We start from the raw sequence: 13,642 nt of genomic DNA on the forward strand, positions 1-13,642 counted from the left end.
CCACCCGTCATACAGTCTCAGTCTCAGTCTCAAACTCTCTCTCTCTCTCTCTCTTTGATTTTTAAGAAATTAGATTTCTCTATGAGAAATAGTGGCAAGAAGCTATTTAAGTCATGGATCGGCTCAAAAACTATGTAATCTCGGGAAATGTTAACCCCCCCGTTTGAGATCATAGACTAGGATCTTTCCCATCAATTTGGTGGGAGTTGGGTTCCTCTAACAATGACTGGCCTGTAAGGGTAAAAACACTGTTGAAAGAGCGGAGAACAAGATTGTCCAAACATTCCTATCCCCTTAAGAGATCCGATTTTAAGTTGTTTTAGACGATTTTTTTTAAAAAAATGTATGTTGGTATTAATGGGTTTGAAGAGACCATTCATTTATTCTGCTGTAAATACGCTGACTGAAGTGAGACTGACAGGTGCCATAAGTTAAACGGATTAAATTTGCTGCATCTAGACATACCACTATGACCTGTCCATTCTAAGTTGGATTCTTTACAGAGAGTTGCAGAATTCCGTGGGCAGGAATTCACGAATGGTTAACAGTTTCGGTTATTATGTGGAATTCTTGTCATTTTCAAATAAAAATTTCACTTCCAAGTTCAGTGAGACTTGTTTCTAAATAGATATAGGCTTGGACTCTTAAAATATATGTATACCTATAGGTAACAAACATTATACCGGGAGCTAGGTATTTCATAATTTCCTTTGTAAATTAAAATTAGAAGGGAGAACATGATCAATAGAACGTTACAACATATACACGTGCGAAGGCCAGGAAGATGCTTGCAATTTTGGCTGGCCTTTAATTAAAATATGAAGGTCAACTTATCTATGATATCGAGTTTGATATACACCCACGCAGAATGCTGTCTGTGTGTGTGTGTGTGTGTGTGTGTGTGTGGGAGAGAGAGATTAAGGTAAATATGTATGAGATTATTATTAGAAACATCGGATAGTTCTCTCAGGTACACATCCCCATTCGCAGTTCCGTGTGAGCCCTGCGCTGGTTTTGCTTCGCTTATCGCTTCCGTTGCAAATTTTATTACCTGGAAGAAGATGAAAAGGATGCTTACTCCCCAACGCCACAGTTTTCAGCCCTGGGCCTTGTTCCTTCCAAGTAGATGGTGTTACAAGTTTGCCAAGCCTGCGTTTCGGCTTCTCTCAATTGTGGGTCAATTTTGTTTCAGATGCCGTCCAATTTGGATGGCGCCTCGAGCAAAATGCTCATTTGCAGCCGCGCTCCTCTTTAGCCTCGAGAAGGGAAGGAAATCCCTTGATGGGGCGTTCTCGTGCACGTGTCTCCCACGGAACTCAAGGAGCCTGCATCAGGTTGCAACCCCACTTTTGCAAATTGATGTGAAAACGAATCCCTTGGCCATGCAAGATGCTCACTTCCGAGCAAGCGTTCAAGAGAAGCGAAGGGCTAGAGATGTCCCCTCCTCGCGCTCCGTCCCTCCCCTTCACCCTGATTTTATTAAGTCGACCGGAGAGAAATGTTTTCAATTGGTGGTGGATCATTAGTGATCTCTCTTCTCCTCCGCTCCAACCTTTCTCCTCGTCTTGCCGCCTCTCCTAACAGGTGTTGAAGAGATAGCCGAATCTTTCCCACTTCAATCCACCGCCCACTTCATCTTGGACTTCAGCTCCCATCTTCCCTAGCCGGAAAGGCCCAGGGAATTCTGGGAGCTGAAGTGCCTCTACAAAGAAATTCTGGAAGTGAGTCCTGCAATTAAAGAACCCAACAATTAAAAGTGTGAGAGGGGGTGTGTGGGAGTTTGTGTTAGGTGGGTGGGTATCCGTGCACGCGCATGTTTCTTTCCACGTTACCGCGCCCAGTCCTAATTAAATCTTTACGATTCTCTCTGTGACTATTAACTGCCAGCATGCTGCGCGAATATCCTGTACAAAAACCCAGCAGGCGGCCGTAATTAGATAGAAAATCAGACAAGACTCTTCTCATTAACTACAACAGCTCAACCACATTGTGGAGTGGGGGAGAGGGGAGTCGGGAAGGAGCGGAGGTCGTGTGGAACCCTTGTCCGAAGTTGGCACCACTCATCTGCCTTCCATCTCCGCGAAGATGGAAGGATGTTAGTATAGTGAACCCATAATAATGCCAAATTAGTAGATTCGCATTAAATTCTGTCCTGGAAGAAAATGAACAGGCAGTTGAAAACCCATCCTCTTCCTCAAACACTACCGGCATAAAGTAAACCTACCAATGAAGAAAGTGGGATCTTGTTTGGACAACTGTGGGTCTTCGGAGAGCCACTATCGGACTGCTGAGCCACTTGAAACTCTTTTTACATTCTTAAAGCTCACCCTGAAACTATAAAAGGGAGGAGGGGGAAGGAGCATGGCAACACTTTATCTTTCATCACTTTATGGGAGCTTCTAACTTCCTCCCAGCGGAGAGGTTGCGGTAGGCACGGTTTTCCCCAGATTTACTAGCACTGCAGATGCAAGAACTACTGGTGAGGTTCACCCAGCACACTCTGGACTGAGTGCTGGGGATGGGATGTGGTGTTCCGGCTGAGTTTAGGGGTCAGTGTAGGATGCGAACCCCATGTGACGAGCAGCTATATAAATGGAAGGAAGTTTATGACACATTCCTTCTGTCATGCCGATGTGCCACTGCCAAGAAAAGCCACAAAGTAAAATGTGGCCCAAGATCACAACCTCTCTGAAGGCAGTGAATCTTCCAGAGGGGGTGCCGGGATGAGTCTTTGTCATTGGAGGTGGAGGAAGGATGCTTGGAATTCTGGTCTGTTCAATCTGTCATGCCTGCTTACAGGTCAATGTGTTTAGGACCAAATTATAAGTGACTGGACCTGGGTGATGCAGAAAACCTTGAATTGGCATGGAGTGGTGGCTGCCAGCCAAATGGAGAGTCAGAAATGTCAGTCATGGTTTAGGGCACAAGGTGCCTAAAACCATATTTGGCCTTTTAGTGGCTCAGCCCCAAAACTCTGGAATGGGTTGATTTCATAGATATGTTCAGTTTCCAGTTCTATGTTGAATCTTGTTCCTTGACTATCATGCATAATTATTGGGAGTCCTGCTCAAAGCTTTCTCTGAAGCTCTGGAGCAACTGAATGAGCCTAGGCTCTTGGAGAAACAAAGTTAATTCCTTGGATTTCAGCTGTCCTCTTCTGAAATAGGACTGTGATTACTCAAGATATTTAATTGAACAATGGTTTACTCAACACTATTTTCTGAATTTCTAAGATGCACTGAATTCATTACCATGGTTGGCTTCACACAATGCCTTGATCTAAAATATATTAACCATTTTTGAGATAATGGGCAGTGCGAGACAGCCTATAACTTTTATAAAACAACCACCTAAATTGATGTAAACTTAAGGGAACTTAATATTTAACTTAGGCTGAGAAACAAAAGAGAAAGAGTGTGACCAGATCATGTTCTTGCCATCTATTAGAAAATGGGGAATGATATACGCTAGTTCCATATGGCCTTTCTATTTGTTCTTCTTTATCACTGAGCCACGATAGCTAATTTGTTTATTTAATGGCAGAGAAAACAGGGAACCTGCTTCTGAAATCAAGACTCTCTGTTGATAAACCGAGGCAGATTCCGGCTGGCTGGGTTCATACAATTGTAGCAGGAAATGTTTCTGATACAAATGGGAGGGGCTTAATTGATTGCGGCGGGTGGGGGGGAATCCCCTGCTCCTTTCAAGATGCTTCTGACCACTGTGAGTTGCCTACATGTAAGGAGCTGCAATTATCATTCAGGAGAATGTCAAGAGCACAGCCCCATTGCTTACCAGCAGAAGCCCCCTCGTTCCATAGGACTGGTTCCTAAGCCGTTGCACCTTCGTATGGTGCAACGGTTGCATCTGCCAATATAGAAAGGACACCTCCCCAAAAGGATGCTCTTCAGAAATGTTTGAAAGCATTTCATCAAAAGGCATGAGCTTTATTTGAGCTACACGTCATGAAAGCTAATGACCTTTAATAAAATGTATTGGGCAGAAAAGATGCTGTCACTCTTGATTTTTTTTGCCACCTTACACTAACAAGGCTCTCCCCCTACAGTGTCCAAAAATGTGAGTCTCCTATCATCCCCACTGACTAGTGATTAATCAGTGTTACCATTCTTTGATTTGCATTCTAAGCATACCAGATACAGATTTATTAGCCTTTGGTAAATAACAAAGCTCAGGCTACCTAAATCAATATTAAAATTAAGCCTCATTGGAGCTCTAATTCCTTTTTTGTATACATGGCAGTTCCCTGTAAAAGTTGAGGGCCTCTTGCTTCCTTGTCCACAGGTAGCAGCCACGAGGTAGTAAGGAAACCCCTACGTCAAAAGTAAAAGTTGCCCTTATAGGGAGAGTGATAATTATGCCAGTCAGTTACTACTCCTATCCCATCTATTCTTTGTTCCCTCTCAAACTCCAGAAGGGCTGGAGTCCAACTGTACAGAAATAAATAAAAGCTGAAATCACCTCTTTACTCCCACTCCGTGTGGCTAAGTGTCATAATGTATATTTGAGACCTGCCACAATTCGTTTTCTTTGCACTGCCTTCTATGTCATTGTAATTTCTCTCCCTCTCTTCTCATCCATTGAAGTCAATTGTCCCACAAAAGGGAGTGTGGCAATAAAATGCTGAAATAACTCTGGAAATAATATTTTATTTGTTCAGTTATCTGCTTTAAATGAAAAAAAAAACCTTAAATGCTCGATCATGTTAAATACTGAACTGTGTTTGGGGTGGTGCCCCTCCTCCAATCAGTAATCCTTGAAGTTGGTGGACTGGAGGGAGTTAGGTAACTTTTATGTAAGTTTGTTGTAATTTGGTTGATTTCAAGATCTAAATCCATTTCCAACATCCATCAGAGACTCAGCGGCTTATTTTGTGCAATAAATCTATATTGATCTTTATAAGGAGGAATGCAGAGAGTCCCTTGTTTATTTTCTCCCAGAGCAAAACTCTGTACCTATTTTCTTGGGACAAGCCCTACTGAGCACAGGGAACTCCAATAAAAGCTAGGTCAGAAGGGAAGTGGATAAACAGCAATAAATTCAAGAGTTTTCTTGCCGAGTAAACTTCTACCCACTGCTAATTTCTTGTCGCCCGTCAAAAGTTTAGTTGCAGGTGTCAGTGGGCTGCACATATACCAGAGCCAAAATTGTAAGGCTCGGGGAATAAAGGCTGAGCACCACGGATGAGTTATTTGGCCTCTTAAATCATTAGACGGATCACGCCTCACCTTTTCTGTTCACCCTAAATCCCCTAAGAAAAGGAAGCTTCATTTTCATACATGGGGAAAAAGTATATTTCCCCAATTAATTGTTCTTCGTGGAAATAATGAGGGTTCATTAATGAATTTGAGATGGTGTGGGACTTTGTGCAGCTCTATGCGCTTCTTTGTTCTTTTGCTAAATGCTGGGAAATTTGAATAGTGATTTTTCCCTTCTTTCTCCCGCTCTGTCCTTAGGCAGTAGAAGATGCTAATAACAGCGGCATGAACTTGCTGGACCAGTCGGTCATCAAAAAAGGTATGGGTAACTTTTCAATTGTTGCAGTTTGTTGAGTATTTGTGGGCACTTTACGCAGGTAATTTCAGGCCTACTTGGAAGTAAGCTTTACGAGAGGCTTTCTTCCAGGTAGCGTTGAGGATGGGATTGTGTGCTTTTTATACAGAGAAAGCTATTCAAGTTCCAGAAAGGAAAGCCTTTGTGTCCGGATTCGATTCAATACTTGCAACATAGCGGTACCATTCGGAAGCACTGTAATCAGGAGCAGGAAGTAGAGGTACTGAACGAAGCGGCCAATTGGCTGGAATCTTGCCCACACTGCTTGTGTGAAGCTTTCTCTCTAGTTCTAGGAAATAACTTCCCCTCTTTGCTCATCGTCGTTGTGGGAATTAGCTCAGCATCACCTGCAAGAGACCGAATTCTTGACTTGGGTGCTTTTGGTTTTGCTGGAGCTTCTTTCCAAGCAATATTTAGGGATTGTGTGAATAGGAGAAGAATCTGCTTCCAAGGAGGATGGATGATTTCCCAGGGTGGATGAAAATCTGCCCTGTTGTTTAAGCTTAGCTCCTGGGAAACGGGGGTGGGGGGGGTGGGGGGAGGAGAGAGGGAGTTTAGCTTTTATTTGAAAGGTGGGGATTCCACCTCTCTTGTGCGCATGTACCTATATCTAGGTAGAAAAGATTTGATCCACCCCCAGAGCATAAGGCTGCCTTTGGGAGTGCAGTAAGGGTACACTCCCTTCTGTATAAGCAGGCAGGAGATGGGCCGGGGAGGGGGGGGTCGTCGGTCTTCCTTGGCGATATGTTGGATTTTTTTTTAGCCGGTCAGTACTTGTGGGCCAGAATGAGGGGACCGAGCCTCTCTGTTCAGGAGGAAAAGGCGAGGAGAGGGGGATTCCCCCCGCGCTCCATTTGTCTACACAGGCAATACGTGATTTAGTGTAAGTGTGCGGCTTCGCCCTACTCTAGTAGAGGGAACGTGATCTTAACAAATGTTTGCAATCTCTTGTACAGCTGTAAGCAAAATAATTAACTAATTAAACTAATTAAATGTAATTACAATAACTCATTTTGGGCGTATTGCAGCTGCTTCATGCCCCCTCCTTCCCGTTTTGAATTTCTTTGACAGGCTCGGGGAGAGACACGCCCCCTCCCCGCGCAAAGCTGCTGAAGGAGGGAAGGAGCGAGCTTTAATTAGCAGCGGAAAGGCGCGCTTGAAATTCAGCTGGTCCCTCCGAGAAGGGGGGAAAGCTCATTCCTTGTTATCTCTGTGCTTTCCCGCAATAGGAATCACCTTATCCGAACCAATGGGACTTTTCCTCACTTAGAATGCTTGTTTGAGAACAAATCAAGCAGCTCTCGGGATTTGGACCAGTTCGAGTCCTCCACCCCACCCCCCACGCCCTTCCGACCCTCGGGTGGAATTAGGACCTGGTCTTGTCTCACGCGTGGGCTCCGCAGGCTGACTTGGATGGCTCCAGAAGCTTGGGATCCGACTGGGTTTAATCCTGCCCAAAGTCCGCGTAGGCGCAGGCAACTCGCTCTGCTACGGGCCACCTGTCGTAAGATCCCACTGACCTCCCCAGGCTTAAACTTGGGATCTAGTTTTCTCGCCAGTTTTGAAACCAACCTTCCAGGAGAGTTTACTTAGAACGCCTGCTTAATAAGAGGCGTTGTTCTGGAAAGGCGAGGCAGAATTTGGAAAATAAATACACCAATTCAGGAACGCTTGACACAAGAAGCTCCATTCTTTTCAGACCCTTAAGTAAATGAGAGTTGGGCAAGAAGCAGAATGGGGAAGAACCAGCGGTGATGTCACCCAGCTGCTGCTTGCTACCCTGATACAGCCTTCAAAAATTGAAACTGATTTCTGCTCATGTACTCAATAATTCAATCTAGATACCGTTGCTTGAACAGAAAGCGCAATCCGAAGTATCTTCCCCCATGAACGCTAAGGGTGTTTAGGATTGGAAAATTGGCCCTTGAGGCATTTTCTTAGAAGTGATTTATAGCATCGCCCTAACTATCGGTGTGGCCACAGAAGCCTGCCTTCATTATTCTGTCGGCCCCGCGATGGGTGGATAACGCTGTATATCACGAGTGAAGAAATGGCCTTGGTGGAGCTTACTTTGGAATAAATAGTCTAGGAATAGAGTGTTTATCGGACATCTGTTTCGCTGAAAGCCTCTGGGTTTCATTTCCAGGTGAATAAGTTTATTATTCTCGTCTTGAAATGTATTAACTATTCTTTACAATACCTCCTGGGAAGGTAACTCCTTCTCTAGCTTGAGAACTTCCGTCATCCGGACGCTAGCTAACCACCTTCCAGGCTCTATTATCCACTAAATCTCGGGTCGTGGGATTTTTAACTTGGTTAACTGAACAGTAACTTGTCCAATGAATTAACTATGTTCAGGTTCGCACTACACATTTGGCTAAAATACCTTGGCTAGTTTACGGTTCTTCTGTTTCGTTGTTTTTGAGCGTTTACTGCAACGAAGTGGAGCCTCCCTGTTTTCCTAGCACAAAAATATTCTTGTGACCAAGATGCGCTAGAGAGATAAATTATGAAATATAAATAACCCATCCCTTAGAGCCTTGTTTTTATGAGCACTGAGGCCTTTAAAACAGGGGTCTCCAACCTTGGCAACTTTAAGCCTGGCGGACTTCAACTCCCAGAATCCCAGCGAAGCTGGTTGGGGAATTCTGGGAGTTGAAGTCTGCCGGGCTTAAAGTTGCCAAGGTTGGAGACCCCTGCTCTAAAAGCAATGGCTATATCTGCCATTTTTTATTGCTTCTTTGGTCTCGGAATGTGTGGCCCTCCTTTCTCTCCCAGATCGCTTTTTCTACATTTTAACAGCCCCCCACTTCCTTTCCTCCTTCAGTTATCCACTTCTTCCCTTGTCTCCCAGATTAAAAAATATACAGCTAACCGGGTTAAAATTCAAATAGAAGTTTAAGATAGCAACTTGTCCTGTAATCGGAGCAACAATAGTTCATATGTTACATTCTACCAGCCACCACACACCCAAATCTCTCAAGCACAGCTCCATTTCAAGAGGGACAGCTCACTCGTGGCTGTCTTGGCACAAAGTGATCTATTAATCATGGTTAACAAACCTCAGTGGTGGTGTTTAGTACTGTACTGTTTTCATTTAGCGTGCTCTTATATCTGAGCCCAGTACAAGATCTATTTTGCCTGACACAACAGCCCTGCGAGGTAGACAGCTGAGAAAATGTGACTGGCCCAAAATCAGTTAAATGGCTGATGTCTCCCCAGTCACAATCTAATATCTCTACCATCGCCAGCAATAATAATTATTTTGCATGCTTTGCACAATTTGCTAAGTCACAATGAACAACATGGTAAATTTGGTTCCCAAACGTTTAATCGTTGGGTTTTAGTTTAGCCAATGCGGTTTGTAAACCACGGCTTATCAGATTGCGTGAACCCAGCCACCAAGTACGGCAGGACACTTGAGAGAGGGCCTTACGCATGAAGAACAGGCGATCCGGATCGAAATACTAATTTTCTGCATTCTGCTTCAAAATAAAAATTGCCTTTTTCCGTGCCATCCAAAATTCAGCTGTCTAGAAGTTTATTCCTGCCACGCCCTCCTCAGACTTTATAGCAGACGATTAAGCTATAGGGACTCTTTCCTAATAAATCCATGCTAAATGACACTGATTTTTCCGTGTTTTAAGACTTGGTCTTGCGGAGTCCTCTTAGGGCTTCTCTCTCTCTCTCTCTCTCTCTCTCTTTCTCTCTCTCTCTCCCTCCCTCCCTCCCCCCCCCCCCTCTCTCTCTCTCTGGAAAAAAAAAGCTGGGTTCGTTGACTCTATTTTTTGCATCGCTGCCGGGTTGAGATGCAATATGACGTGGCTGTGCAGCCCTCTCTTCACCACCACCATCTCACGCCCCCTCCCGGTCTGGTGATGTTTGCGATACGGGCTTCCTTGACATTTCTGAAGTAATTTAGTTAAGGGGAAATGAGTTGTTCCCAGTAGAGAGAGCAAACGAATGGAGGGGAGGTAGCCAGCGTGATAAACGGCGCTTTCATTTGGAGATCTCCAGAGCTCGTTTAAGGCTCATTTTCTGTATTAGCCCCCTTTGAGCTATTAAGGCACCAGGCGGCGAGCGTGACTCCTCGGCTCGGGGCGGCCCCGCCAGGAAAGCTCCCGCAGAGCACCTGAGCTGATCCCAGGCCACCGGACTGGAGGAGAAGAGCGGCTGGCTCTGTCTTGGGGGAGGAAGACACCCACCCTTCTCTTAATCTAAAGTGGCGAAGGGGGGTTAATACGATTTGGAGGGGGCTGGTCAATGAGCAATCAATAAAGTAATAATGAGAGGGACGCGCTACATTAGCAGGCTAGAAATCCAACGAGACATTAAAGAATCATTCGGAATTCTCGTCGCTACCGTATTAAGGCGGACGGCTCGGCGAGGGGCTAATGGCTGTCCCCAGAAAGAGAGGCACCCAAACCCCTGAGCCAAAGCTGACCGCGACGGGGGGTGCGGTTCTAGGGCGGCTTCCCCCCTGCCTGAAGAGGGAAGTGTGTGTGTTTCCTATTGGGTTTAATAGCTTATGCAAATCCCGTCTTGGTGGCCTGTAAAAAAAAAAATCATAGTTGGTGGTTTAGATATTGTGTGAACTCAGGCAACCTTGCTTTAGTCGGTAAGCTAAGGAAGCCCCGGCTCGGTGTGATGCCAGACCCCGATCGCAGATATTTTAATTTGCATGGCTTGTGGAACGAAGTTTGCAGAGGTTCTCTCCGAGAGAGAAAAAGGGGTATTTAGTAGCTTCACCCATTCAGAGTGGGGAAAAAAAGAGATTCCTGCCAGCCTTTACGTGACTTGGCTTCACATACTTTCCAATGGTGCTTACTTCTGAGTAAGCATGTTTTCCAGCCCTGCACCCTCATGAGTCGTTAATAAGTAACTAATTCCCTTAAACTAATTGTATGTGTTTAAGGAAGAACTAATCTGAGTTAAGCGGGAGAATTGGCTCTCCACTCAAGCTTTTTTTCTAGCAATTATCTCTGCCAGGTCATGTGCTGCTTCTATCCTGGGATAATTTATCCACCCCCTCCCCTCCCCCACTTCCCAGCTCAGGTTCTACATTGATTATATGGAACTGTAGATCGGGATCTCCCTTCACGGAACGGAGTAGGTGGGGCAGCCCTTCCAGTCTTGGACTGGGGCGAGATACTTAGACTGCAGTGCAACCCCATACGGCCTTACAAGGTGCAATAGGATTTTGAGAGGTTCGCTTTGGTGATGCCCCTACACCTGGTCTGTGGGCGAGGAAGAGGTTCAAGGATGGAGGGTGACCCTGAATATTTGCCCTGGCCCAAATGGGTTCCTTCAGGCAGTGCAGGACTTTGACGCTAGTGGTATATCGTCGTTACTCTCGTAAGCCATAACAATAGGCTGGATGGTTTGATCGTTCTGGATGCGGCAAGGGTGCAATTATTCCCGGCCAAGTGGAGTTATCGCTGGAACTGGCTTTAGGGGGAAATAATGTTATGTGGATGACTGACGTGGGGGTGGGGGGTGGGGGAGGCAGCAAAGCTTTAAAAGAATCCCAGCTACTCATCCCGAGGCCGCGGGCAAATCAACCCGCCTGGGGAAACTGAGGGGAGTGGGGGGATGCAGGCCTGAAGAGGCCGGGCAAAGGGAGGGTGAGGATTGTTCGCCCATTCTGACAACACACAACCTGGGGTAGGTCTCCTTTCCTGTGAAGGTCACAGTGTGGGGTGGCAATGATGGAGAGGCTGCACCAACCAGAGGCAGTGAGGGTGGCACAAAGAGGAACATCTGCACACAGGGACCTGTGGGAGAGGTTTTTAAAAAAAGGAAGATGGCAGCCGTAGCTGGGTCAAAGCCCCATCCCTCTTGGCCTCCATCCGGGACTGTAAACAATGGTGGGATGTCAGTCACGTGATGGCCACCTTCTTGATGATCAAAGGCCTGGAGACTAAAACATACGATGAACGGTTGCAGGAACCGGGCCTGGCTAGTCCAGTGAAAAGAAGAATTAGGGACGACATGATAGCAGTCTTCCAATATTTGAGGGGCTGCCACAGAGAGGAGGGGATCAAGCTATTTTCCAAAGCACCCGAAGGCCAGACAACGAATAATGTATGGAAATTGATCAAGGAGAGATTCAACCTGGAAATGAGACATTTTCTGACAGTGAGAGCAATCAACCAACGGAACAGAAGTTGCCTTCAGAAGTTGTGAGAGCTTCATCACTGGAGGCTTTCAAGAAGAGACTGGACTGCCATTTGTCAGAAATGGTGTAGAGTCTCCTGCCTGGCCGGGGGGTGGGACTAGATGACCTACAAGGTCCCTTCCAATTCTGTTAATCTGTTAAACTGAGTGTTTTAAGAGGATACGGGATGGGCAGGCTTACCATTCTTCACTCCCCCGGGGTTTTAAAGAAAGCTCCTGAAATTAGCGTTGGAATATGGGACTCGGTAATGACCTCGGCACAAGCGAATGAGAAGCATAGTCCTAGGATGGCATTAACAGCCGAGGGCGTAATTGCCGCCTGCTGCCAATACGAAGTTTGGCACCTTCCGGGTTAATAAGGAATAGTTAACTCTAGAGCTACATTATCTGTGTTGTCAAAATCTGAATGATCGCTAGTGGGCAGCCTAGAGTTCGCGTTTTCTTTAGTTTCACGTAGAGTTCCGGTATTCTGTAGCCCAGATATAATCGGCCTTACTAATAACCATCGTGATCAGAACGGTTTAAGCCTAAAGCTGTTGAGGCGGGAGTTTAGTTAAGTCTGCCTTTTTCGTACTGCAGGTGAATCTGAAAACTCGAGCATTTGATCTTCCATCCACTCCACGCGAAAAGGAGCAGACACAGTTCTAACATGCCAGTTTGAGATACTTATGTCCTCAAAAAAATAAATTGCAGTCTAAATCCTTTAAATGGGATTTACTCTGAAAGGAGCTGGTATAGGATTGCTGCTGTGGTTTTTCACGCACATTCCAGGTCGTGGATCCATGTGCGATTTAGGATCGCCCATCCACCACTCGGAAATTCGCCCTGGTTTGGTTGCTTGCCGAAAGTGGCTGAGCTGAGTTTCTTCCAGCTAGTCAGAAGTGCCAAGGGATGAGCGAAGAAGGCTCCTTTTGTGACAGAGGACGGACTCGAGTAAATCTGGAGTTTGCAAGCCCAAGACATCGAATTAAACCATGCACATTTCTGCCTATTACTGCCCTACCACTTCCACCAGGTTTATTAACCAAATTGAATTCTTCAAAATCTAGAATTATAGATAAACTTAGATGTTCCTTGCAGTGTTTGTGGCTGAAGGGGAGGGTGAGAGGAAGCAGCTTTTTAAAAACGGTAGTAGAGATGTGTTGAGAACTTAGAGCATCTTCTACCCTTCCCCACATTGTTCTGTCTGCTGAGAGGACAGATATGTCACGTCAAAGACAGCTGGGGATGCTATGAAGGCGCTCTAAACTACTGGGGCGGGGTGGAAGTGTGGGGGTGGGGGTGTGTTAGTGGCCTGAAAGGGTAAGACTAATCAAATATCCGAAATCTTGCTTCTTAACTTTCAATCTTTTCATTTTTATTTTTTAAAAAGCACTTTAAAACTTTTTATTATATTGTAAGCCGCCCAAAATCACTGTCTTTGTGAGGTGGGCGGCATAGAAATTTAATAAATAAATAAATGGGAGGCAATGAAATCGACGGAACCTTAATCTTGCCTACGTATGAGTAAGATTCATATGAGGGAGGGGGTGCTGCTTCAACGAGTGTTTCAAAATATATTTTCTTGGGGGGGGGGAGAGAATAATGAATCTACATGCCCCAGCGCCAGCCCTATATATACAATCTCTGCCGGATTCCATTCTTGCGGGGAGGGGCGGGAACAAACCCGTGTAGGGAGCTATTTCACTATTGCACCCGTGAAGGGTATTTACTTGGATAGATTAAACGTTTAATGTACGAGTCAAAGAGCAAAGCCAACGCCCCTCCCGCACCACCACCACCACCCCCTCCGCGCCAGAGACACACAGCGATCCTCTGAGGCTTCCTGGGTTTCTGCTCTGCCATCGGGGGAGCCCCACCAAGAGAGAGGCGTTTTTGCCTTTTCGCCGCCGCC

General features: G+C 45.7%; 1 protein-coding gene across 3 annotated transcripts in view; it reads left to right on the forward strand.

Moving 5' to 3' along the window:
• The window catches only part of TFAP2B (transcription factor AP-2 beta), a 51,653-nt gene that overhangs the window by 5,441 nt on the left and 32,570 nt on the right, over positions 1-13,642 (forward strand). For 2 of the 3 annotated variants that reach the window (XM_070956608.1, XM_070956609.1), the window contains exon 3: positions 5,475-5,541. In XM_070956608.1, the coding sequence (XP_070812709.1) occupies positions 5,475-5,541 (67 nt within the window). The remainder of the gene's footprint in view (positions 1-5,474; positions 5,542-13,642) is intronic. The other variant, XM_070956607.1, reaches the window with a different exon arrangement.

Source organism: Pituophis catenifer, unplaced genomic scaffold (genome assembly GCF_029215685.1).
Source record: "Pituophis catenifer annectens isolate HBS135680 unplaced genomic scaffold, rPitCat1.0.hap2 SCAF_1, whole genome shotgun sequence".
NCBI lineage: Eukaryota > Metazoa > Chordata > Lepidosauria > Squamata > Colubridae > Pituophis > Pituophis catenifer.